The sequence below is a fragment of the Sebastes umbrosus genome, chromosome 12 (assembly GCF_015220745.1).
Source record: "Sebastes umbrosus isolate fSebUmb1 chromosome 12, fSebUmb1.pri, whole genome shotgun sequence".
Classification (NCBI taxonomy): Eukaryota; Metazoa; Chordata; class Actinopteri; order Perciformes; family Sebastidae; genus Sebastes; species Sebastes umbrosus.
The window spans coordinates 343,563-371,482 of NC_051280.1; the positions used below are offsets into that span (position 1 = coordinate 343,563).

The following is a 27,920-nucleotide window of genomic DNA, read 5'->3' on the forward strand; positions in this document are numbered from 1 at the left end:
TTGTGTTTAACATTTGTGAAATCTGGCTACTTTTGTTTAATGAAAAATGGGTTTATACAAAAACATTTGTATGTTCCTCATAGTAACTACAGTGACATGTGCATGGTCATGACAGTTACAAAGACCAACAAAAGGAAACTGTTTCAAACAGATAACAGGTCATGATAATGGAGTTATAATTTATTAATATGAAACATCCATCAAAATATTGAAAAAAAAAAGCTGGAAATCTAGTTGAGAATTGATTGTGGCTGCATATTGTGGTCCTCTGTGAATGTTCCACCCTGACAGACATGTGAGTGTATGTACTGTGCAGTTTGGAGTTGTGGAAATAATTCATATACTGACACCACATTCAACCTGTTTGCAGTCGATGGTTCAGCTCTTATCAGGTCTATCGATGTCGTCTGTGTCGAAGCTGAAGGGCTTATCGTAGCCCATCAGGTGGTTGTAGTCTTGTGGAATAGAGAACATGTCTGGGTTTACCAGCAGCCCCATTTTGTCAGCATAGAAGGTGGTGAACATCTGGCTGACGGCTGGGATCCTAACCTGCCTCTGGTGGAACACACTCTTTTTTTCAGTGAGAAGGACGCTGTAGGTGATGGCAGTGTAGGTGTCTCTGTCTGAGTTGTGGTACAGGCGGATCACGTAGCCCTTGGTGATGAAGTGGAGGAGGACAGGGGTGAGGAAGGTGAAGAATCCAATGACTCCACAGAAAGCGGCCTGCACGGCGAAGCTCTGGACTACTAGTCCAGTCTTAAGGAGGATGTGGGGCATGAGAAAGAGGCTGGCCCCGCTGGTGCTGTAAGAAAACAGCTTCACCCCTGACGAAGAGAAGATTCACAGAACACAGGTTACAGATGTGAACCTGGGTTACACATGTCCACACACTGCTATCATCAGGCATACATCCCATTTAACCAAGTATTGTACACATGTCCTTCAGCATTAAGTTGATGCATCACTCACTGCACAGTCAAATTACCCTAAACCTGCAGTTTGATGCAGAAACTGAAAAATGATATACAATTAAAGTACTTATTTGACACTAAAAATAGATTTATATTTGGGTCCCACTAGGTGCCTCTGGTATACAAACTCATTTATAGTTCAGTGGATTTCACATGTTCATACAGTATCACTGCAACACTACACGGTATCATGCCATATTGTGTATACTACACAGTAATTGTGTTTACATTGTTTCATTCACTTTCTTTCCATAATTGAACCAATGCCATGATGTCCACTATATGCAAGCTCTGGTTTTATGCAGTCACTTTGCAGCCTAATGTTGTGTGTGTATAGAGAGAGCAAGTATAAAAAAGGCTGTCAGCAGCAGGAGAGATACTCTGTGGTGTGCTAGGATTTTATTACTGAACTATGATTACAACTAGTCCAGAATGCAGCCGCCCGACTCCTAACTCACACCAAATCCTGGCATCACATCACCCCAGTCCTCAAAGATCTCCACTGGCTCCCTGTCTCCCATGGGATCTCCTACAAAATCCTAACCCTCACCTACAAAGCCCTCCAGCACCTTGCCCCACCCCCCCACCTCTCTGACCTCCTCTCCCCCTACCAACCCCCCACGGTCCCTCAGATCCACCTCCGCAGCTTTGGGGACAGAGCATTCTCCAGGGCAGCTCCCAAGCTTTGGAACTCCCTCCCACAACACATTAGAGACTCTGATTCCCTCCCCCTATTCCAGTCCCGCCTCAAGACCCATCTTTTCTCTTCTGCCTACTCCTAACCCCCCCGCCCCTTACCCATTCGTCCGTGTGTATGTATGAGAGTGCGCCTGTGTGTGTCGTTTGTCTGCTGTTTGTCTCACACCGTTTGTCTCACACCGTTTGTCTCACACCGTTTCCCCCCTATAGTGTAAAGCGTCCTTGAGTCCCTGAAAAGCGCAAAATAAGTTGAATTTATTATTAGGGCCCGAGCACCGACAACGTCGGGTCCGAGGACCTATTGTTCTTCAAATGATTATTAGGGCCCGAGCACGAAAGTGCCAGGACCCAACGGTGTCCTGGCACGAAGTGCAAGGAACCTATTGTTTTTGTCGGTATTATTATTTTTCTGCTGCAAGAACGCGTTTTTGACGACCTTAGCCATCCCCAAAACTCACCAAAATTGGAACATGTGTCGGGAGTGGCGAAAATTGCAATGTTCTGTAGTGATTGGGAACGGGCGTCGCCAGCGGGCTCTATAGCGCCCCCTAACGCGTCGAAATCTAAAGTTGATCCGATATTCATGAAATTTGGTATGCATATCCCACTCATCATTTGAAACATATTCCTCATTGGATTTCATTAGCTCCGCCCACCCAGAAGTCGGCCATATTGGATTTCATGTCATTTTTAGCGTTTTATAGGCCGCGTACTTTAACGAACTCCTCCTACAGATTTGATCTGATCGACTTGAAATTTGGTCAGGACCATCTTAAGACTTTGAAGATGAAAAGTTATTAAAATGATGAGTGTTCACTTAACGACCGGACCGTAGCGTGGCGGCCATTTTGAGCCATTCGCCATGAAATGGAAAAATTGATATCCGCGCTCCGGTTTCACCTACAAGTACAAAATTTGGTAGACAGATGTAAGATGTGGAGAGAAACAAAAAAGCCTCTCGGAGGTATGCCCAAAACTCAACAGGAAGTCAGCCATATTGAATTTTATGTGCGATTTTGCCCATTTTTCGCCCATTTCTGGGGGTTTTTGTAGGCCGCGTACTTTAACGAACTCCTCCTACAGATTTGATCAGATCAAGTTGAAATTTGATCAGGACCATCTTAAGACCTTGAGGATGAAAAGTTATTAAAATTGTGAGTTTTCACTTAACGACATGACCGTGGCGTGGCGGCCATTTTGAGCCATTCGCCATGAAACAGACAGTTATTGTAACTCAACTGTACACAGTCCGATCTGCCCCAAATCTCTCAGTTATGATGGTGGACCAGTACTGATGACATGTATATGAAAAACTATACTCATAGCCCCGCCCCAAGACGTTAGCCCCGCCCCCTTTCATATCTCATGAACCGTTTATAGTAGAGTATTGCGGGATGTGTCATATCACTCAGCAGAGAGTGGGTTAACCCTAACTCAACTGTACATAGTTCGATCTGCCCCAAATTTCTCAGGTATGATAAGGGTCCAGTCCTGATTATATGTAAATGCAAAAATATAGTCATAGCCACGGCCCCTACACATTAGCCCCGCCCCCTTTCATAACTCATGAACCGTTTGTCGTAGAGTCTTGTGGGAGGTGTCATATCACTCAGCAGAGAGTGCCTGTTTCATTGGTGAAGGTTATGCCCGCCCCCTACACATTAGCCCCGCCCCCTTTCATAACTCATGATCCGTTTGTCGTAGAGTCTTGTGGGATGTGTTATATCACTCAGCAGAGAGTGCCTGTTAAGTTGGTGTTGTTATCCCCGCCCCCTACACATTAGCCACGCCCCCCTTCATAACTCGTGAACCGCTTGTCGTAGAGCCTTGCGGCAGGCGTCGTTGCGCTCGTCAGAGTTTCGGTTTCACAGTGCCCGGCCGCGTCGGTCGGCGTCCCGCCAGCATCCCCGACGCGCAAGGGGCGAGGGCCCGTTCATCGCTGCTTGCAGCTTTAATTAGGGCCCGAGCACGAAAGTGCCAGGACCCAACGGTGTCCTGGCACGAAGTGCAAGGAACCTATTGTTTTTGTCGGTATTATTATTATTATTATTAGGGCCCGAGCACGAAAGTGCCAGGACCCAACGGTGTCCTGGCACGAAGTGCAAGGAACCTATTGTTTTTCTGCAGATTATTATTAGGGCCCGAGCACGAAAGTGCCAGGACCCAACGGTGTCCTGGCACGAAGTGCAAGGAACCTATTGTTTTTGTCGGTATTATTATTAGGGCCCGAGCACCGACAAAGTCGGTCCGAGGACCTATTCTATTTCAAATGATTATTATTAGGGCCCGAGCACCGACAAAGTCGGTCCGAGGACCTATTGTATTTCAAATGATTATTAGGGCCAGAGCACCGACAAAGTCGGTCCGAGGACCTATTGTATTTCAAATGATTATTAGGGCCCGAGCACCGACAAAGTCGGTCCGAGGACCTATTGTATTTCAAATGATTATTATTCTTATTAGGGCCCGAGCACCGACAAAGTCGGTCCGAGGACCTATTGTAATTCAAATGATTATTATTCTTCTTATTATTATTATTCTTATTATTATTCTATTATGTCTTTGAGCGTGAAAACGAGGTGCTTGGGATAATGAACTTTTTTGAAATTTTGCACACGTGTCAGACGTGCGTGAAATGAATATCTGATATGGGTTTCGTGCTCGGGTGTGGCAAATTGGCTCGCTAGCGCCCCCTATTGAGTAGCCCCGACGACACGTTTCCCCTAAATTTACGAAATTTGGTAGGTATATGTACCATGACGAGACGTAAATAAAACCCTCTTGGAGGTATACCGTAAACCCAACCGGAAGTCGGCCATATTGGATTTTATGGCGTTTTTTTACCATTTCCAGGCGCTGTACTTTAACGAACTCCTCCTAGAGATTTAACCCGATCAACTTCAAATTTGGTCAGTAGTATCTTAAGACCTTTGGGATGAAAAGTTACTCAAAGATCAAAAAGTTATCGAACTATGTTGCCGTGGCGTGGCGGCGAAAAAGCGCCTTTCGCCAAGAAACAGGAAGTTGTTGTAACTTTGTCGTACATTAACCTATATGCTCCAAATTTCTCATGCCTGATAAAGGTCCCTGTCTGACGACATCCATATGCAAATTTTGACTCACAGTCATAGCGCCACCTAGTGGTAACAGGAAATATCATGTTTTACACATTGATGTACTCTGCCTCAGAAATTAATCACATCTACCTGAAACTTGGTCAGTAGTATCTTAAGACCTTTGGGAAGAAAACTTATCAAAAGATCAAAAAGTTATCGAACCATGTTGCCGTGGCGTGGCGGCGAAAAAGCTTCATCGCCAAAAAACAGGAAGTTGTTGTAACTTTGGCGTATAGTAACCAATCTGCTCCAAATTTCTCATGCAAGATAAAACGTACGTGAAATAAATATCTGATATGGGTTTCGTGCTCGGGTGTGGCAAATTGGCTCGCTAGCGCCCCCTATTGAGTAGCCCCGACGACACGTTTCTCCTAAATTTACGAAATTTGGTAAGTATATGTACCATGATGAGACGTAAATAAAACCCTCTTGGAGGTATACCGTAAACCCAACCGGAAGTCGGCCATATTGGATTTTATGGCGTTTTTTTACCATTTCCAGGCGCTGTACTTTAACGAACTCCTCCTAGAGATTTAACCCGATCAACTTCAAATTTGGTCAGTAGTATCTTAAGACCTTTGGGATGAAAAGTTACTCAAAGATCAAAAAGTTATCGAACTATGTTGTCGTGGCGTAGCGGCGAAAAAGCACCTTTCGCCAAGAAACAGGAAGTTGTTGTAACTTTGTCGTACATTAACCTATATGCTCCAAATTTCTCATGCCTGATAAAAGTCCCTCTCTGACACCATCCATATGCAAATTTTGGCTCGCAGTCATAGCGCCACCTAGTGGTAACAGGAAATATCATGTTTTACACATTGATGTACTCTGCCTCAGAAATTAATCACATCTACCTGAAACTTGGTCAGTAGTATCTTAAGACCTTTGGGATGAAAACTTATCAAAAGATCAAAAAGTTATCGAACCATGTTGCCTTGGCGTGGCGGCGAAAAAGCTTCTTCGCCAAAAAACAGGAGGCTGTTGTTACTTGACTTTACATAGTCCAATCTGCTCCAAACTTCACAAGCTGGATAATGGACCAGGCCTGAAGACATATATGTGGTATTATGCATGATAGTCATAGCGCCCCCTACAGGAAACAGGAAGCTGTTGTAAATTGGCTATACATTGTCCAATCTTCCCCAAATTTGACATGTTTTATAAGAGTCTTGCCCTGAAGACATGTACGTGCCCCGACGTGCGCGTTCCCCCGACGTGCGCGCGTGGGCGAGGGCCCGATCATCGCTGCTTGCAGCTTTAATTAGGGCCCGAGCACCGACAAAGTCGGTCCGAGGACCTATTGTATTTCAAATGATTATTATTAGGGCCCGAGCACCGACAAAGTCGGTCCGAGGACCTATTGTATTTCAAATGATTATTATTCTTATTATTAGGGCCCGAGCACCGACAAAGTCGGTCCGAGGACCTATTGTATTTCAAATGATTATTATTCTTATTATTATTATTATTATTATTATTATTATTATTATTATTATTATTCTTCCTTGTCTTTGCGCGTGAAAACGAGGTGCTTGGGATAATGAACGCGTTTTGAAATTTTGCACACGTGTCAGACGTGCGTGAAATAAATATCTGATATGGGTTTCGTGCTCGGGTGTGGCAAATTGGCTCGCTAGCGCCCCCTATTGAGTAGCCCCGACGACACGTTTCTCCTAAATTTACGAAATTTGGTAGGTATATGTACCTTGATGAGACGTAAATAAAACCCTCTTGGAGGTATACCGTAAACCCAACCGGAAGTCGGCCATATTGGATTTTATGGCGTTTTTTTACCATATCCAGGCGCTGTACTTTAACGAACTCCTCCTAGAGATTTAATCCGATCAACTTCAAATTTGGTCAGTAGTATCTTAAGACCTTTGGGATGAAAAGTTACTCAAAGATCAAAAAGTTATCGAACTATGTTGCCGTGGCGTGGCGGCGAAAAAGCGCCTTTCGCCAAGAAACAGGAAGTTGTTGTAACTTTGTCGTACATTAACCTATATGCTCCAAATTTCTCATGCCTGATAAAGGTCCCTGTCTGACAACATCCATATGCAAATTTTGACTCGCAGTCATAGCGCCACCTAGTGGTAACAGGAAATATCATGTTTTACACATTGATGTACTCTGCCTCAGAAATTAATCACATCTACCTGAAACTTGGTCAGTAGTATCTTAAGACCTTTGGGATGAAAACTTATCAAAAGATCAAAAAGTTATCGAACCATATTGCCGTGGCGTGGCGGCGAAAAAGCTTCTTCGCCAAGAAACAGGAAGTTGTTGTAACTTTGTCGTACATTAACCTATATGCTCAAAATTTCTCATGCCTGATAAAGGTCCCTGTCTGACGACATCCATATGCAAATTTTGACTCACAGTCATAGCGCCACCTAGTGGTAACAGGAAATATCATGTTTTACACATTGATGTACTCTGCCTCAGAAATTAATCACATCTACGTGAAACTTGGTCAGTAGTATCTTAAGACCTTTGGGATGAAAACTTATCAAAAGATCAAAAAGTTATCGAACTATGTTGCCGTGGCGTGGCGGCGAAAAAGCGCCTTTCGCCAAGAAACAGGAGGCTGTTGTTACTTGACTTTACATAGTCCAATCTGCTCCAAACTTCACAAGCTGGATAATGGACCAGGCCTGAATACATATATGTGGTATTATGCGTGATAGTCATAGCGCCCCCTACAGGAAACAGGAAGTTGTTGTAAATTGGCTGTACATTGTCCAATCTTCCCCAAATTTGACATGTTTTATAAGAGTCTTGCCCTGAAGACATGTACGTGCCCCGACGTGCGCGTTCCCCCGACGTGCGCGCGTGGGCGAGGGCCCGATCATCGCTGCTTGCAGCTTTAATTAGGGCCCGAGCACCGACAAAGTCGGTCCGAGGACCTATTGTATTTCAAATGATTATTATTCTTATTATTATTATTATTATTATTATTATTATTATTATTATTATTATTATTCTTCCTTGTCTTTGCGCGTGAAAACGAGGTGCTTGGGATAATGAACGCGTTTTGAAATTTTGCACATGTGTCAGACGTGCGTGAAATAAATATCTGATATGGGTTTCGTGCTCGGGTGTGGCAAATTGGCTCGCTAGCGCCCCCTATTGAGTAGCCCCGACGACACGTTTCTCCTAAATTTACGAAATTTGGTAGGTATATGTACCATGATGAGACGTAAATAAAACCCTCTTGGAGGTATACCGTAAACCCAACCGGAAGTCGGCCATATTGGATTTTATGGCGTTTTTTTACCATATCCAGGCGCTGTACTTTAACGAACTCCTCCTAGAGATTTAACCCGATCAACTTCAAATTTGGTCAGTAGTATCTTAAGACCTTTGGGATGAAAAGTTACTCAAAGATCAAAAAGTTATCGAACTATGTTGCCGTGGCGTGGCGGCGAAAAAGCGCCTTTCGCCAAGAAACAGGAAGTTGTTGTAACTTTGTCGTACATTAACCTATATGCTCCAAATTTCTCATGCCTGATAAAAGTCCCTCTCTGACACCATCCATATGCAAATTTTGGCTCGCAGTCATAGCGCCACCTAGTGGTAACAGGAAATATCATGTTTTACACATTGATGTACTCTGCCTCAGAAATTAATCACATCTACCTGAAACTTGGTCAGTAGTATCTTAAGACCTTTGGGATGAAAACTTATCAAAAGATCAAAAAGTTATCGAACCATGTTGCCGTGGCGTGGCGGCGAAAAAGCTTCATCGCCAAAAAACAGGAAGTTGTTGTAACTTTGGCGTATAGTAACCAATCTGCTCCAAATTTCTCATGCAAGATAAAACGTACGTGAAATAAATATCTGATATGGGTTTCGTGCTCGGGTGTGGCAAATTGGCTCGCTAGCGCCCCCTATTGAGTAGCCCCGACGACACGTTTCCCCTAAATTTACGAAATTTGGTAGGTATATGTACCATGACGAGACGTAAATAAAACCCTCTTGGAGGTATACCGTAAACCCAACCGGAAGTCGGCCATATTGGATTTTATGGCGTTTTTTTTACCATTTCCAGGCGCTGTACTTTAACGAACTCCTCCTAGAGATTTAACCCGATCAACTTCAAATTTGGTCAGTAGTATCTTAAGACCTTTGGGATGAAAAGTTACGCAAAGATCAAAAAGTTATCGAACTATGTTGCCGTGGCGTGGCGGCGAAAAAGCGCCTTTCGCCAAGAAACAGGAAGTTGTTGTAACTTTGTCGTACATTAACCTATATGCTCCAAATTTCTCATGCCTGATAAAGGTCCCTGTCTGACGACATCCATATGCAAATTTTGACTCACAGTCATAGCGCCACCTAGTGGTAACAGGAAATATCATGTTTTACACATTGATGTACTCTGCCTCAGAAATTAATCACATCTACCTGAAACTTGGTCAGTAGTATCTTAAGACCTTTGGGAAGAAAACTTATCAAAAGATCAAAAAGTTATCGAACCATGTTGCCGTGGCGTGGCGGCGAAAAAGCTTCATCGCCAAAAAACAGGAAGTTGTTGTAACTTTGGCGTATAGTAACCAATCTGCTCCAAATTTCTCATGCAAGATAAAACGTACGTGAAATGAATATCTGATATGGGTTTCGTGCTCGGGTGTGGCAAATTGGCTCGCTAGCGCCCCCTACTGAGTAGCCCCGACGACACGTTTCCCCTAAATTTACGAAATTTGGTAGGTATATGTACCATGACGAGACGTAAATAAAACCCTCTTGGAGGTATACCGTAAACCCAACCGGAAGTCGGCCATATTGGATTTTATGGCGTTTTTTTACCATTTCCAGGCGCTGTACTTTAACGAACTCCTCCTAGAGATTTAACCCGATCAACTTCAAATTTGGTCAGTAGTATCTTAAGACCTTTGGGATGAAAAGTTACTCAAAGATCAAAAAGTTATCGAACTATGTTGCCGTGGCGTGGCGGCGAAAAAGCGCCTTTCGCCAAGAAACAGGAAGTTGTTGTAACTTTGTCGTACATTAACCTATATGCTCAAAATTTCTCATGCCTGATAAAGGTCCCTGTCTGACGACATCCATATGCAAATTTTGACTCACAGTCATAGCGCCACCTAGTGGTAACAGGAAATATCATGTTTTACACATTGATGTACTCTGCCTCAGAAATTAATCACATCTACCTGAAACTTGGTCAGTAGTATCTTAAGACCTTTGGGAAGAAAACTTATCAAAAGATCAAAAAGTTATCGAACCATGTTGCCGTGGCGTGGCGGCGAAAAAGCTTCATCGCCAAAAAACAGGAAGTTGTTGTAACTTTGGCGTATAGTAACCAATCTGCTCCAAATTTCTCATGCAAGATAAAACGTCCGTGAAATAAATATCTGATATGGGTTTCGTGCTCGGGTGTGGCAAATTGGCTCGCTAGCGCCCCCTATTGAGTAGCCCCGACGACACGTTTCTCCTAAATTTACGAAATTTGGTAAGTATATGTACCATGATGAGACGTAAATAAAACCCTCTTGGAGATATACCGTAAACCCAACCGGAAGTCGGCCATATTGGATTTTATGGCGTTTTTTTACCATATCCAGGCGCTGTACTTTAACGAACTCCTCCTAGAGATTTAACCCGATCAACTTCAAATTTGGTCAGTAGTATCTTAAGACCTTTGGGATGAAAAGTTACTCAAAGATCAAAAAGTTATCAAACTATGTTGCCGTGGCGTGGCGGCGAAAAAGCGCCTTTCGCCAAGAAACAGGAAGTTGTTGTAACTTTGTCGTACATTAACCTATATGCTCCAAATTTCTCATGCCTGATAAAGGTCCCTGTCTGACAACATCCATATGCAAATTTTGACTCGCAGTCATAGCGCCACCTAGTGGTAACAGGAAATATCATGTTTTACACATTGATGTACTCTGCCTCAGAAATTAATCACATCTACCTCAAACTTGGTCAGTAGTATCTTAAGACCTTTGGGATGAAAACTTATCAAAAGATCAAAAAGTTATCGAACCATGTTGCCGTGGCGTGGCGGCGAAAAAGCGCCTTTCGCCAAGAAACAGGAAGTTGTTGTAACTTCGTCGTACGTTAACCTATATGCTCCAAATGTCTCATGCCTGATAAAGGTCCCTGTCTGACAACATCCATATGCAAATTTTGACTCGACAAAAAGTTATCGAACTATGTTGCCGTGGCGTGGCGGCGAAAAAGCGCCTTTCGCCAAGAAACAGGAGGCTGTTGTTACTTGACTTTACATAGTCCAATCTGCTCCAAACTTCACAAGCTGGATAATGGACCAGGCCTGAAGACATATATGTGGTATTATGCGTGATAGTCATAGCGCCCCCTACAGGAAACAGGAAGTTGTTGTAAATTGGCTGTACATTGTCCAATCTTCCCCAAATTTGACATGTTTTATAAGAGTCTTGCCCTGAAGACATGTACGTGCCCCGACGTGCGCGTTCCCCCGACGTGCGCGCGTGGGCGAGGGCCCGATCATCGCTGCTTGCAGCTTTAATTATTATTATTATTATTATTAGGGCCCGAGCACCGACAACGTCGGTCCGAGGACCTATTGTATTTCAAATGATTATTATTCTTCTTATTATTATTATTATTATTCTTATTATTATTCTATTATGTCTTTGAGCGTGAAAACGAGGTGCTTGGGATAATGAACGCGTTTTGAAATTTTGCACATGTGTCAGACGTGCGTGAAATGAATATCTGATATGGGTTTCGTGCTCGGGTGTGGCAAATTGGCTCGCTAGCGCCCCCTATTGAGTAGCCCCGACGACACGTTTCTCCTAAATTTACGAAATTTGGTAGGTATATGTACCATGATGAGACGTAAATAAAACCCTCTTGGAGGTATACCGTAAACCCAACCGGAAGTCGGCCATATTGGATTTTATGGCGTTTTTTTACCATATCCAGGCGCTGTACTTTAACGAACTCCTCCTAGAGATTTAACCCGATCAACTTCAAATTTGGTCAGTAGTATCTTAAGACCTTTGGGATGAAAAGTTACTCAAAGATCAAAAAGTTATCGAACTATGTTGCCGTGGCGTGGCGGCGAAAAAGCGCCTTTCGCCAAGAAACAGGAAGTTGTTGTAACTTTGTCGTACATTAACCTATATGCTCCAAATTTCTCATGCCTGATAAAAGTCCCTCTCTGACACCATCCATATGCAAATTTTGGCTCGCAGTCATAGCGCCACCTAGTGGTAACAGGAAATATCATGTTTTACACATTGATGTACTCTGCCTCAGAAATTAATCACATCTACCTGAAACTTGGTCAGTAGTATCTTAAGACCTTTGGGATGAAAACTTATCAAAAGATCAAAAAGTTATCGAACCATGTTGCCGTGGCGTGGCGGCGAAAAAGCTTCTTCGCCAAGAAACAGGAAGTTGTTGTAACTTTGTCGTACATTAACCTATATGCTCCAAATTTCTCATGCAAGATAAAAGTCCCTGTCTGACAACATCCATATGCAAATTTTGGCTCGCAGTCATAGCGCCACCTAGTGGTAACAGGAAATATCATGTTTTACACGTTGATGTACTCTGCCTCAGAAATTAATCACATCTACCTGAAACATGGTCAGTAGTATCTTAAGACATTTGGGATGAAAAGTTATCAAAAGATCAGAAAGTTATCGAACCATGTTGCCGTGGCGTGGCGGCGAAAAAGCTTCTTCGCCAAAAAACAGGAGGCTGTTGTTACTTGACTTTACATAGTCCAATCTGCTCCAAACTTCACAAGCTGGATAATGGACCAGGCCTGAAGACATATATGTGGTATTATGCGTGATAGTCATAGCGCCCCCTACAGGAAACAGGAAGTTGTTGTAAATTGGCTATACATTGTCCAATCTTCCCCAAATTTGACATGTTTTATAAGAGTCTTGCCCTGAAGACATGTACGTGCCCCGACGTGCGCGTTCCCCCGACGTGCGCGCATGGGCGATGGCCCGATCATCGCTGCTTGCAGCTTTAATTATTCTTATTATTATTATTATTATTATTATTATTATTATTATTATTATTCTATTATGTCTTTGAGCGTGAAAACGAGGTGCTTGGGATAATGAACTTTTTTTGAAATTTTGCACACGTGTCAGACGTGCGTGAAATGAATATCTGATATGGGTTTCGTGCTCGGGTGTGGCAAATTGGCTCGCTAGCGCCCCCTATTGAGTAGCCCCGACGACACGTTTCTCCTAAATTTACGAAATTTGGTAGGTATATGTACCATGATGAGACGTAAATAAAACCCTCTTGGAGGTATACCGTAAACCCAACCGGAAGTCGGCCATATTGGATTTTATGGCGTTTTTTTACCATATCCAGGCGCTGTACTTTAACGAACTCCTCCTAGAGATTTAACCCGATCAACTTCAAATTTGGTCAGTAGTATCTTAAGACCTTTGGGATGAAAAGTTACTCAAAGATCAAAAAGTTATCGAACTATGTTGCCGTGGCGTAGCGGCGAAAAAGCGCCTTTCTCCAAGAAACAGGAAGTTGTTGTAACTTTGTCGTACATTAACCTATATGCTCCAAATTTCTCATGCCTGATAAAGGTCCCTGTCTGACGACATCCATATGCAAATTTTGACTCACAGTGATAGCGCCACCTAGTGGTAACAGGAAATATCATGTTTTACACATTGATGTACTCTGCCTCAGAAATTAATCACATCTACCTGAAACTTGGTCAGTAGTATCTTAAGACCTTTGGGATGAAAATTTATCAAAAGATCAAAAAGTTATCGAACTATGTTGCCGTGGCGTGGCGGCGAAAAAGCGCCTTTCGCCAAGAAACAGGAGGCTGTTGTTACTTTACTTTACATAGTCCAATCTGCTCCAAACTTCACAAGCTGGATAATGGACCAGGCCTGAAGACATATATGTGGTATTATGCGTGATAGTCATAGCGCCCCCTACAGGAAACAGGAAGTTGTTGTAAATTGGCTGTACATTGTCCAATCTTCCCCAAATTTGACATGTTTTATAAGAGTCTTGCCCTGAAGACATGTACGTGCCCCGACGTGCGCGTTCCCCCGACGTGCGCGCGTGGGCGAGGGCCCGATCATCGCTGCTTGCAGCTTTAATTATTAGGGCCCGAGCACCGACAAAGTCGGTCCGAGGACCTATTGTATTTCAAATGATTATTATTAGGGCCCGAGCACCGACAAAGTCGGTCCGAGGACCTATTGTAATTCAAATGATTATTATTCTTATTATTATTATTCTTATTATTATTATTCTATTATGTCTTTGAGCGTGAAAACGAGGTGCTTGGGATAATGAACTTTTTTTGAAATTTTGCACACGTGTCAGACGTGCGTGAAATGAATATCTGATATGGGTTTCGTGCTCGGGTGTGGCAAATTGGCTCGCTAGCGCCCCCTATTGAGTAGCCCCGACGACACGTTTCCCCTAAATTTACGAAATTTGGTAGGTATATGTACCATGACGAGACGTAAATAAAACCCTCTTGGAGGTATACCGTAAACCCAACCGGAAGTCGGCCATATTGGATTTTATGGCGTTTTTTTACCATATCCAGGCGCTGTACTTTAACGAACTCCTCCTAGAGATTTAACCCGATCAACTTCAAATTTGGTCAGTAGTATCTTAAGACCTTTGGGATGAAAAGTTACTCAAAGATAAAAAAGTTATCGAACTATGTTGCCGTGGCGTGGCGGCGAAAAAGCGCCTTTCGCCAAGAAACAGGAAGTTGTTGTAACTTTGTCGTACATTAACCTATATGCTCCAAATTTCTCATGCCTGATAAAAGTCCCTCTCTGACACCATCCATATGCAAATTTTGGCTCGCAGTCATAGCGCCACCTAGTGGTAACAGGAAATATCATGTTTTACACATTGATGTACTCTGCCTCAGAAATTAATCACATCTACCTGAAACTTGGTCAGTAGTATCTTAACACCTTTGGGATGAAAACTTATCAAAAGATCAAAAAGTTATCGAACCATGTTGCCGTGGCGTGGCGGCGAAAAAGCGCCTTTCGCCAAGAAACAGGAAGTTGTTGTAACTTTGTCGTACGTTAACCTATATGCTCCAAATGTCTCATGCCTGATAAAGGTCCCTGTCTGACAACATCCATATGCAAATTTTGACTCACAGTCATAGCGCCACCTAGTGGTAACAGGAAATATCATGTTGTACACATTGATGTACTCTGCCTCAGAAATTAATCACATCTACCTGAAACTTGGTCAGTAGTATCTTAAGACCTTTGGGATGAAAAGTTATCAAAAGATCAAAAAGTTATCGAACCATGTTGCCGTGGCGTGGCGGCGAAAAAGCTTCTTCGCCAAAAAACAGGAGGCTGTTGTTACTTGACTTTACATAGTCCAATCTGCTCCAAACTTCACAAGCTGGATAATGGACCAGGCCTGAAGACATAAATGTGGTATTATGCGTGATAGTCATAGCGCCCCCTACAGGAAACAGGAAGTTGTTGTAAATTGGCTGTACATTGTCCAATCTTCCCCAAATTTGACATGTTTTATAAGAGTCTTGCCCTGAAGACATGTACGTGCCCCGACGTGCGCGTTCCCCCGACGTGCGCGCGTGGGCGAGGGCCCGATCATCGCTGCTTGCAGCTTTAATTATTATTATTCTATTATGTCTTTGCGCGTAAAAATGAGGTGCTTGGGATAATGAACGCGTTTTGAAATTTTGCACACGTGTCAGACGTGCGTGAAATAAATATCTGATATGGGTTTCGTGCTCGGGTGTGGCAAATTGGCTCGCTAGCGCCCCCTATTGAGTAGCCCCGACGACACGTTTCCCCTAAATTTACGAAATTTGGTAGGTATATGTACCATGACGAGACGTAAATAAAACCCTCTTGGAGGTATACCGTAAACCCAACCGGAAGTCGGCCATATTGGATTTTATGGCGTTTTTTTACCATATCCAGGCGCTGTATTTTAACGAACTCCTCCTAGAGATTTAACCCGATCAACTTCAAATTTGGTCAGTAGTATCTTAAGACCTTTGGGATGAAAAGTTACTCAAAGATCAAAAAGTTATCGAACTATGTTGCCGTGGCGTGGCGGCAAAAAAGCGCCTTTCGCCTAGAAACAGGAAGTTGTTGTAACTTTGTCGTACATTAACCTATATGCTCCAAATGTCTCATGCCTGATAAAGGTCCCTGTCTGACAACATCCATATGCAAATTTTGACTCACAGTCATAGCGCCACCTAGTGGTAACAGGAAATATCATGTTTTACACATTGATGTACTCTGCCTCAGAAATTAATCACATCTACCTGAAACTTGGTCAGTAGTATCTTAAGACCTTTGGGAAGAAAACTTATCAAAAGATCAAAAAAGTTATCGAACCATGTTGCCGTGGCGTGGCGGCGAAAAAGCTTCATCGCCAAAAAACAGGAAGTTGTTGTAACTTTGGCGTATAGTAACCAATCTGCTCCAAATTTCTCATGCAAGATAAAACGTACGTGAAATAAATATCTGATATGGGTTTCGTGCTCGGGTGTGGCAAATTGGCTCGCTAGCGCCCCCTATTGAGTAGCCCCGACGACACGTTTCTCCTAAATTTACGAAATTTGGTAGGTATATGTACCATGATGAGACGTAAATAAAACCCTCTTGGAGGTATACCGTAAACCCAACCGGAAGTCGGCCATATTGGATTTTATGGCGTTTTTCTCCATATCCAGGCGCTGTACTTTAACGAACTCCTCCTAGAGATTTAACCCGATCAACTTCAAATTTGGTCAGTAGTATCTTAAGACCTTTGGGATGAAAAGTTACTCAAAGATTAAAAAGTTATCGAACTATGTTGCCGTGGCGTGGCGGCGAAAAAGCGCCTTTCGCCAAGAAACAGGAAGTTGTTGTAACTTGGTCGTACATTAACCTATATGCTCCAAATTTCTCATGCCTGATAAAAGTCCCTCTCTGACACCATCCATATGCAAATTTTGGCTCGCAGTCATAGCGCCACCTAGTGGTAACAGGAAATATCATGTTTTACACATTGATGTACTCTGCCTCAGAAATTAATCACATCTACCTGAAACTTGGTCAGTAGTATCTTAAGACCTTTGGGATGAAAACTTATCAAAAGATCAAAAAGTTATCGAACCATGTTGCCGTGGCGTGGCGACGAAAAAGCGCCTTTCGCCAAGAAACAGGAGGCTGTTGTTACTTGACTTTACATAGTCCAATCTGCTCCAAACTTCACAAGCTGGATAATGGACCAGGCCTGAAGACATATATGTGGTATTATGTGTGATAGTCATAGCGCCCCCTACAGGAAACAGGAAGTTGTTGTAAATTGGCTGTACATTGTCCAATCTTCCCCAAATTTGACATGTTTTATAAGAGTCTTGCCCTGAAGACATGTACGTGCCCCGACGTGCGCGTTCCCCCGACGTGCGCGCGTGGGCGAGGGCCCGATCATCGCTGCTTGCAGCTTTAATTAGGGCCCGAGCACGAAAGTGCCAGGACCCAACGGTGTCCTGGCACGAAGTGCAAGGAACCTATTGTTTTTCTGGGTATTATTATTCTTTTTCTGCTGGAATATCGCGTTTTTGACAACCTTAGCCATCCCCAAAACTCACGAAAAGTGGAGTATGCGTCAGAACTGGTGGGAAATTCAATGTTCTGGAGTGACTGGGCTCGGGTTTCTCCAGGGGGCTCCATAGCGCCCCCTAACGTACGCAGTTTTTCAGAGAAAGTTTCTTCGATCTTCACGAAATTCAAGTATGTCATTGCTCACGCCCTCATACCTGGATTAAATGATTTTGAGATTTTTTCGGCAAACAGGAAGTCAGCCATGTTGGATTTCCTGCGTGATTTTAGAATTTACGAACGCATATTTGAAGACTTTAGGATGCACAAAAATTTATGAAACTTTACACGCATATCCAAACTAGTAATTACTTTATTTTAGTGGTGAAATTTTGCTTGGGCGTGGCATATTTGCTCTCTAGCGCCCCCTTATGTCTTTTAGATTTTGAACATACCTTTAGGTACTCGAAAACTCATGAAATTTGGCAAAATGATAGACACCTGTGAACTTTATGTAAATGTGTAGCCATTAGGCTCAGTGTGTTTAGCCGGCTCTATAGCGCCCCCTAACGCGTTGAAATTTTAACTTTGTCAAAGTTGATCCGATATTCATGAAATTTGGTATGCATATCCCACTCATCATTTGAAACATATTCCTCATTGGGTTTCATTACCTCCGCCCACCCGGAAGTCGGCCATATTGGATTTCATGTCACTTTTAGCGTTTTATAGGCCGCGTACTTTAACGAACTCCTCCTACAGATTTAATCAGATCGATTTGAAATTTGGTCAGGACCATCTTAAGACCTTGAGGATGAAAAGTTATTAAAATCGTGAGTTTTCACTTAACGAGCGGACCGTGGCGTGGCGGCCATTTTCAGCCATTCGCCATGAAACAGGCAGTTCTTGTAACTCAACTGTACATAGTCCGATCTGCCCCAAATCTCTCAGGTATGATGGTGGTCCAGTACTGATGACATGTATATGAAAAATTATACTCATAGCCCCGCCCCAAGACGTTAGCCCCGCCCCCTTTCATATCTCATGAACCGTTTATAGTAGAGTCTTGCGGGAGGTGTCATATCACTCAGCAGAGAGTGCCTGTTTCATTGGGGATGGTTAGCCCCGCCCCCTACACATTAGCCCCGCCCCCTTTCATAACTCATGATCCGTTTGTCGTAGAGTCTTGTGGGAGGTGTCATATCACTCAGCAGAGAGTGCCTGTTTCATTGGTGAAAGTTATGCCCGCCCCCTACACATTAGCCACGCCCCCTTTCATAACTCGTGATCCGTTTGTCGTAGAGCCTTGCGGCAGGCGTCGTCGCGCTCGTCAGAGTTTCGGCTTCACCGTGCCCGGCCGCGTCGGTCGGCGTCCCGCCAGCATCCCCGACGCGCAAGGGGCGAGGGCCCGTTCATCGCTGCTTGCAGCTTTAATTATTATTAGGGCCCGAGCACGAAAGTGCCAGGACCCAACGGTGTCCTGGCACGAAGTGCAAGGAACCTATTGTTTTTCTGGGTATTATTATTCTTTTTCTGCTGGAATATCGCGTTTTTGACGACCTTAGCCATCCCCAAAACTCACGAAAAGTGGAGTATGCGTCAGAACTGGTGGGAAATTCAATGTTCTGGAGTGACTGGGCTCGGGTTTCTCCAGGGGGCTCCATAGCGCCCCCTAACGTACGCAGTTTTTCAGAGAAAGTTTCTTCGATCTTCACGAAATTCAAGTATGTCATTGCTCACGCCCTCATACCTGGATTAAATGATTTTGAGATTTTTTCGGCAAACAGGAAGTCAGCCATGTTGGATTTCCTGCGTGATTTTAGAATTTACGAACGCATATTTGAAGACTTTAGGATGCACAACAATTTATGAAACTTTACACGCATATCCAAACTAGTAATTACTTTATTTTAGTAGTGAAATTTTGCTTGGGCGTGGCATATTTGCTCTCTAGCGCCCCCTTATGTCTTTTAGATTTTGAACATACCTTTAGGTACTCGAAAACTCATGAAATTTGGCAAAATGATAGACACCTGTGAACTTTATGTAAATGTGTAGCCATTAGGCTCAGTGTGTTTAGCCGGCTCTATAGCGCCCCCTAACGCGTTGAAATTTTAACTTTGTCAAAGTTGATCCGATATTCATGAAATTTGGTATGCATATCCCACTCATCATTTCAAACATATTCCTCATTGGGTTTCATTAGCTCCGCCCACCCGGAAGTCGGCCATATTGGATTTCATGTCACTTTTAGCGTTTTATTGGCCGCGTACTTTAACGAACTCCTCCTACAGATTTAATCAGATCGATTTGAAATTTGGTCAGGACCATCTTAAGACCTTGAGGATGAAAAGTTATTAAAATCGTGAGTTTTCACTTAACGAGCGGACCGTGGCGTGGCGGCCATTTTCAGCCATTCGCCATGAAACAGGCAGTTATTGTAACTCAACTGTACATAGTCCGATCTGCCCCAGATTTCTCAGGTATGATGGTGCTCCAGTACTGATGACATGTATATGAAAAATTATACTCATAGCCCCGCCCCAAGACGTTAGCCCCGCCCCCTTTCATATCTCATGAACCGTTTATAGTAGAGTGTTGCGGGAGGTGTCATATCACTCAGCAGAGAGTGCCTGTTTCATTGGGGATGGTTAGCCCCGCCCCCTACACATTAGCCCCGCCCCCTTTCATAACTCATGATCCGTTTGTCGTAGAGTCTTGTGGGAGGTGTCATATCACTCAGCAGAGAGTGCCTGTTTCATTGGTGAAAGTTATGCCCGCCCCCTACACATTAGCCACGCCCCCTTTCATAACTCGTGATCCGTTTGTCGTAGAGCCTTGCGGCAGGCGTCGTCGCGCTCGTCAGAGTTTCGGCTTCACCGTGCCCGGCCGCGTCGGTCGGCGTCCCGCCAGCATCCCCGACGCGCAAGGGGCGAGGGCCCGTTCATCGCTGCTTGCAGCTTTAATTATTATTCTTTTTCCGCTGCAAGATCGCGTTTTTGACGACCTTAGCCATCCCCAAAACTCACGAAAAGTGGAGTATGCGTCAGAACTGGTGGGAAATTCAATGTTCTGGAGTGACTGGGCTCGGGTGTCTCCAGGGGGCTCCATAGCGCCACCTAACGTACGCAGTTTTTCAGAGAAAGTTTCTTCGATCTTCACGAAATTCAAGTATGTCATTGCTCACGCCCTCGTACCTGGATTAAATGATTTTGAGATTTTTTCGGCAAACAGGAAGTCAGCTATGTTGGACTTCCTCAGTGTGTTTAGCCGGCTCTATAGCGCCCCCTAACGCGTTGAAATTTTAACTTTGTCAAAGTTGATCCGATATTCATGAAATTTGGTATGCATATCCCACTCATCATTTGAAACATATTCCTCATTGGGTTTCATTAGCTCCGCCCACCCAGAAGTCGGCCATATTGGATTTTATGTACGATTTTCCCAATTTTTGCGTGTTATAGGCCATGTACTTTAACGAACTCCTCCTACAGATTTGATCACATCGAGTTGAAATTTGGTCAGGACCATCTTAAGACCTTGAGGATGAAAAGTTATTAAAATGGTGAGTGTTCACTTAACGAGCGGACCGTGGCGTGGCGGCCATTTTGAGCCATTCGCCATGAAACAGGCAGTTATTGTAACTCAACTGTACATAGTTCGATCTGCCCCAAATTTCTCAGGTATGATAAGGGTCCAGTCCTGATTATATGTAAATGCAAAAATATAGTCATAGCCACGCCCCCTACACATTAGCCCCGCCCCCTTTCATAACTCATGATCCGTTTGTCGTAGAGTCTTGTGGGAGGTGTCATATCACTCAGCAGAGAGTGCCTGTTTCATTGGTGAAGGTTATGCCCGCCCCCTACACATTAGCCCCGCCCCCTTTCATAACTCATGATCCGTTTGTCGTAGAGTCTTGTGGGAGGTGTCATATCACTCAGCAGAGAGTACCTGTTTCATTGGTGAAGGTTATGCCCGCCCCCTACACATTAGCCCCGCCCCCTTTCATAACTCATGATCCGTTTGTCGTAGAGTCTTGTGGGAGGTGTTATATCACTCAGCAGAGAGTGCCTGTTAAGTTGGTGTTGTTATCCCCGCCCCCTACACATTAGCCACGCCCCCCTTCATAACTCGTGAACCGCTTGTCGTAGAGCCTTGCGGCAGGCGTCGTGGCGCTCGTCAGAGTTTCAGTTTCACGGTGCCCGGCCGCGTCGGTCGGCGTCCCGCCAGCATCCCCGACGCGCAAGTAGGGGCGAGGGCCCGTTCATCGCTGCTTGCAGCTTTAATTATTATTATTATTTGTTCATCATCTGTGTTGCAGAAACATCAGATTTCCACACAGTCATTAAATGGGACTCAGGATGCTCCGTTCAGGAGTTTTGGGGCCGATCACAGATCATCTCTGGAAGCAGTATCAGCCGATACTGATCACGGGGTCTGTTTGAAGCCTTCTATGTATCCTGCAACATTTACTTATTTAACTATTCTCAACAACATGGTATATTAAGTATTAAAATGAAGAGATAAGAAGGTGCAACATATTCCGCTCTGACTGAGCAGTAGGGGTGTAACGATTCATCTACTAGATCGATGGATCGATTTATATTCCTACGATCCAACTACATCGATAGGTACTCGGCAAGTTCTCCTTCACGGGAGACATATATCGATATAAAATCTATTTGAAATGCAGAAATCCATTGTATGGATACTAAGGAGTTGCACCTTGTATTTAAGGACGACAAACGTTATATGACAGTGTTTTTAAGCACTTTTATTAGTAAAGAAATGTTAAACGTTACTCTGGTTCACTCTCCAGACATGTGCAAGCTTGCCAGCTCCGCCCTCTGCAGCGCGAGCACGCATCCATGGAGTGCATGCAGACAAACGGCACACTGGAGCCGGTCGGCAGAGTTTCAGGCGCTTGACGAGGGGCGGCTTCTTCCACCAGAGATTTCCCCGTGCGCGTTTTTTCATTCAGAGAAAATGACTTTCCGGAGAGCAGACGGTCCGTGAGGCAGATTATCACGATGGGAGTAAAGTAAAAAACATGTTGTTCCAGATGTTTTCATGTATGAAAAGAGCCCAAATGAACCCTGTAAATGGACTACTGGATCACTATCAGCAGATTATTTAAACAGCGTTTGTAGAGGAATGATTCTGTCCAAAGCTGTTTGATCACTATCAGCTGTTTGATCACTATCAGCTGTTGGATCACTATCAGTTGTTGATCACTATCAGCTGTTTGATCATTATCAGCTGTTGATCATTATCAGTTGGTTGAACACTATCAGCTGTTTTGATCACTATCAGCTGTTTTGATCACTATCAGCTGTTGATCACTATCAGCTGTTTGATCATTATCAGCGGTTGAACACTATCAGCTGTTTGATCACTATCAGCTGTTGATCACTATCAGCTGTTTGATCACTATCAGCTGTTTGATCACTATCAGCTGTTGATCACTATCAGCTGTTTGATCACTATTAGCGGTTGATCACTATCAGCTGTTTGATCACTATCAGCTGTTTGATCTCTGTATTATTGATCTACCGTTTATATTGAAAATGAGGACAGAAGCAGCAGGTTAAACCACTGTTCATTTAACTTGAATAGAAGTTGGTTTATTATATGTAGTGTTAAATATTGCACTGCCTTGTATCTTGAGAACTGAAGCAGCAGGTCCTGCAGTTGCACTTTTTATTATTTTCTAATAAAAGCTGTATGTATTTGCCATTAATCGTTGTCTACTTGTTTATATCCATAATTCATTTATCCCGGATTCCCTTACTAGAACAACTTTGAGGAATCCTGACAGTCCAATATCACATATTTATTTCACAGTCACACTGACTGAACGTTTTGGCAAAAAAAGTTACTGTATCGATTTCAAATCATTGAATCGTATTGTATCGCTCTAGATGAGCCAAATACTGTCCTTGAATCATATCGGAACCATGGAAATCACATCGTTACACCCCTACTGAGCAGCCAAACTTTCTGTGCAGTGTGCAGTTTTCCTTTGAAAGGTAGTATTCCTGATCTATTTTCCATCAACACTGATACATATGATTGTGTCATAGGAGTAGCGTGGCTCAACAGGCCAGTACGTAGTGTGTGGTTGAGAGAGAGGCGTGGTGGCTGCGCTCAGAGCAGACAGCTGTTGGTGATCAGAGCAGAGGAGAAAGTAGCAGTAAAGTTGTTGAGTGGTGCTAGTAAATGTACAGTGTAGGTTACAGTTTGCCTTAGGAATAAACACTGCAGCTCCTCAAGACCCAACAACTTCCTGTGTCTGTCTTTCCCAGCTGCGAGGGAGCGAAAACATACAAGTTTCGGCACAATGTGTGTCCTGCTCTGTGGTGTACACAGGAATGTGTCCACACACAAAATGGAACAGACAGTGACTACTTTTAATGACATAATGTCATAAACTGTTTACCTGGTACTATGTGGGAAAGCCTAGCAATCTTTTGACTACTGAATTGTATCTTAATAACAACTAGTAAAGTGCTAGATAAAGTACTAGATAAAGGAAAAGAAAGGCAAAGATGTAACAAGGTGAACGTGACTCACCTCGAACAGCACTGCCCAGGCTGCCAGTGTAAATGAGGTTCCCATCCTCGGAGTGGGTCGCTGTGGAAAGACAGCGGTTTGACAAACAGTGGGACTGCAAAGAAACAGAAGAAAAACACACAATAGAAGTTTACTTTAGCAGGGTTTAGCTACTCTGTTAGAAGTCTAGACCAAAAGTCCGTTGTGATGTCCCGTAAGGTATACATGTGGTACACATTATCATTCTAAATAGCTTCCAATCTGTCTATCTGTCTATCTATCTATACATCTATACATCTATATATCTATCTAAAAACAAACTGCTATCAGGTCGCAGATACAGGACACTAAGAGGGAAAAAGGCACATTTCAGTAAAGGTTTTATCGGTTCTGAATTCCATACCACAAGAACGCCTTTTTTCTGTCTGCATGTATGTGATGGTGAAGCAATGGGATTAGAGAGTATGTACTACCATAAAAGTCTACTTTTATAATGCCTATAATGTTCTGGTTATATATATACACCGATCAGCCATAACATTATGACCACCTGCCTAATATTGATTAGGTCCCCCTCCTGACCCTCGGAGGCATGGACTCCTCTAGACCTCTGAAGGTCTGACCCGTGGAGGCATGGACTCCCCTAGACCTCTGAAGGTCTGACCTGTGGAGGCATGGACTCCGCTAGACCTCTGAAGGTCTGACCTGTGGAGGCATGGACTCCGCTAGACCTCTGAAGGTCTGACCCGTGGAGGCACGGACTCCACTAGACCTCTGAAGGTCTGACCCGTGGAGGCATGGACTCCACTAGACCTCTGAAGGTCTGACCCGTGGAAGCATGGACTCCACTAGACCTCTGAAGGTCTGACCCGTGGAGGCATGGACTCCACTAGACCTCTGAAGGTCTGACCTGTGGAGGCATGGACTCCTCTAGACCTCTGAAGGTCTGACCCGTGGAGGCATGGACTCCGCTAGACCTCTGAAGGTCTGACCTGTGGAGGCATGGACTCTGCTAGACCTCTGAAGGTCTGACCTGTGGAGGCATGGACTCCTCTAGACCTCTGAAGGTCTGACCCGTGGAGGCATGGACTCCTCTAGACCTCTGAAGGTCTGACCCGTGGAGGCATGGACTCCGCTAGACCTCTGAAGGTCTGACCCTTGGAGGCATGGACTCCGCTAGACCTCTGAAGGTCTGCTGTGGTATCTGGCACCAAGCCGTCAGTAGCAGATCCTTTAAGTCCTAGAAGTTGCGAGGTGGGGAGGCCTCCATGAATCGGACTTGTTTGTCCAGCACATCCCACAGATTCTCCATCGGATTGAGATCTGGAGAATTTGGAGGCCGAGTCAACACTTCCAACTTGTTGCCATCCACATGATGTAAAAGAAAACGTGATTCATCAGACCGGGCCACCTTCTTCCATTGCTCCGTGGTCCAGTTCTGATGCTCACGTGCCCATTGTAAGCGCTTTATGACGGTGGACAAGGGTCAGCACGGTCACCCTGACCGGTCTGCGGCTACGAAGCCCCATACGCAACAAACTGCTCCTCACTGTGTGTTCTGACACCTTTCTATCAGAACCAGCATTCACTTTTTCATCAGTTTGATTCTCTTCTCTTCACTTCTATTGGATCAGACAACACGGGCCAGGCTTTGCTCCCCACGGGCATCACTGAGCCTCGGGTCTGACCCTGTCGCCGGTTCTCCTTCCTTGGACCACTTTTGGTAGGTCCTGACCACTGCAGGCCGGGAACATCCCACAAGAGCTGCAGTTCTGGAGATGCTCTGACCCGGTCGTCTAGCCAGCACTATCTGGCCCTTGTCAAAGTCCTCCTTACGCTGGCCCATTTCTTCTGCTTCCAACACAAAGTTCAAAGTTCAAAACAGGTCAGGTCAGATATATAGTAATATGGTTTATTCTATTAAAACAAGTCAGATACAGTAAGATGGTTTATTCTAATAAAACAGATCAGATACAGTAAGATGGTTTATTCTAATAAAACAGGTCAGATATAGTAATATGGTTTATTCTATTAAAACAGATCAGATACAGTAAGATGGTTTATTCTAATAAAACAGGTCAGATATAGTAATATGGTTTATTCTATTAAAACAGGTCAGATATAGTTAGTTCATGTTCTGATGGGTGTTCAACCACAGGTTGTCTCTGCGCTTCACAATAGATCAACATGTGATGACAGACAGGCTGATGTTAGCGGCTAGTTAGTGGAGCTAATCTCTAGTTTGGCGTCTTAGTGCCGTCCCGTGCTGTGCCCAAGGCTGTGCCCGAGGCTCTGGAGCGTGTGTCGAGTAATCCCGTAAATTAAACGTATATGAACTTGTTGACAGCGCCATGCAGCCCTCTATAAGCCCTCTGTGTGAGAGCCCCGGCTGTGAGGCTGTGGTGCGTTCACTACCTCGCTGTGTGTGTTGAGGAGCGACCTGGTGTCAGCACGGAGCCGCTTCCCACTCTCTCCTCTCAGGCAGGACACGGTATACAACGCGGCCGTAATGTGAATGTTCCGGAAGGACTGAGAAAGAACACCGGGTCCTAATCTCTGCAGTTTATTCACAGACAACATAGTTGGTTTGTTAACGACGCTGACTCAGTCATTGAAGTTTACACACGCTGAACTACTTCCGCTTCCGCTTCCGCTTCCGCTTCTTCTTCTTCTTTGGGGTTATGGCAGCTGCCATCCTTTGTGTTGCATTGCTGCCTCCTTCTGGTTTTACCCGTCCACTACCTCTACTCTACTCTACTCTACTCTACTCTACTCTACTCTACCCTTCTCTACTCTACTCTACTCTACTCTACTCTACTCTACTCTACTCTACTCTACCCTTCTCTATTCTACTCTACTCTACCCTTCTCTACTCTACTCTACTCTACTCTACACTACTCTACCCTTCTCTACTCTACTCTACTCTACTCTACCCTTCTCTACTCTACTCTACTCTACTCTACCCTTCTCTACTCTACTCTACTCTACTCTACTCTACTCTACCCTTCTCTACTCTACTCTACTCTACCCTTCTCTACTCTACTCTACTCTACTCTACTCTACCCTTCTCTACTCTACTCTACTCTACTCTACTCTACCCTTCTCTACTCTACCCCTACTCTACTCTTCTCTACTCTACTCTACCCTTCTCTACTCTACTCTACTCTACCCTTCTCTACTCTACTCTACTCTGCTGTACTCTACCCTTCTCTACTGTACTCTACCCTACTCTACTCTACTCTACTCTACCCTTCTCTACTCTACTCTACTCTACTCTACTCTATCCTTCTCTTCTCTACTCTACTGTACTCTACCCTTCTCTACTCTAATCTACTGTACTCTACCCTCCTCTACTCTACCCTACCCTACTCTACTCTACTCTACCTTTCTCTACTCTACTCTACTGTACTCTACTCTACCCTTCTCTACTCTACTCTACTCTACTGTACTCTATCCTCTTCTCTACTCTACTGTACTCTACCCTTCTCTACTCTACTCTACCCTTCTCTACTGTACTCTACTCTACCCTTCTCTACTCTACTCTACCATACTCTACTGTACTCTACCCTTCTCTACTCTACTCTACTATACTCTACCCTTCTCTACTCTACTCTACTCTACTCTACCCTACTCTACTCTACTCTACCCTTCACTACTCTACTCTACCCTGCTCTACTCTACTCTTCTCTACTCTACTCTACCCTTCTCTACTCTACCCTACTCTACTCTTCTCTACTCTACTCTACTCTACCCTTCTCTACTCTACTCTACTCTACTCTACCCTTCTTTACTCTACTCTACTCTACTCTACCCTTCTCTACTCTACTCTACTCTACTCTACTCTACCCTTCTCTACTCTACTCTACTCTACTCTATCCTTCTCTTCTCTACTCTACTGTACTCTACCCTTCTCTACTCTACTCTAATCTACTGTACTCTACCCTCCTCTACTCTACCCTACCCTACTCTACTCTACTCTTCTCTACTCTACTCTACCCTTCTCTACTCTACTCTAC

General features: G+C 44.1%; 1 protein-coding gene across 1 annotated transcript; it reads right to left on the minus strand.

Annotated features, from left to right (window-relative positions):
• Nucleotides 1–26,579, minus strand: tmem70 (transmembrane protein 70). The gene is made up of 3 exons (XM_037787088.1): nt 26,320–26,579; nt 23,926–24,019; nt 1–824 (listed from the first exon to the last, which is right to left on the minus strand). The coding sequence occupies exons 1-3, from the start codon at nt 26,482–26,484 to the stop codon at nt 379–381; spliced, it is 705 nt and encodes a 234-aa protein (XP_037643016.1). The 5' UTR covers nt 26,485–26,579; the 3' UTR covers nt 1–378.
• Between the last annotated feature and the right edge of the window lie 1,341 nt (nt 26,580–27,920).

Coding starts and splice junctions, on each gene's coding strand:
- tmem70 (XM_037787088.1), bottom strand. CDS start 26,484: ATGTTGTCTGTGAATAAACTGCAGAGATTAGGACCCGGTGTTCTTTCT. Junction 24,020..26,319: donor TCCTCAACACACACAGCGAG/GTAGTGAACGCA, acceptor GTTTCTTTGCAG/TCCCACTGTTTGTCAAACCG. Junction 825..23,925: donor CCTGGGCAGTGCTGTTCGAG/GTGAGTCACGTT, acceptor TCTCTTCGTCAG/GGGTGAAGCTGTTTTCTTAC.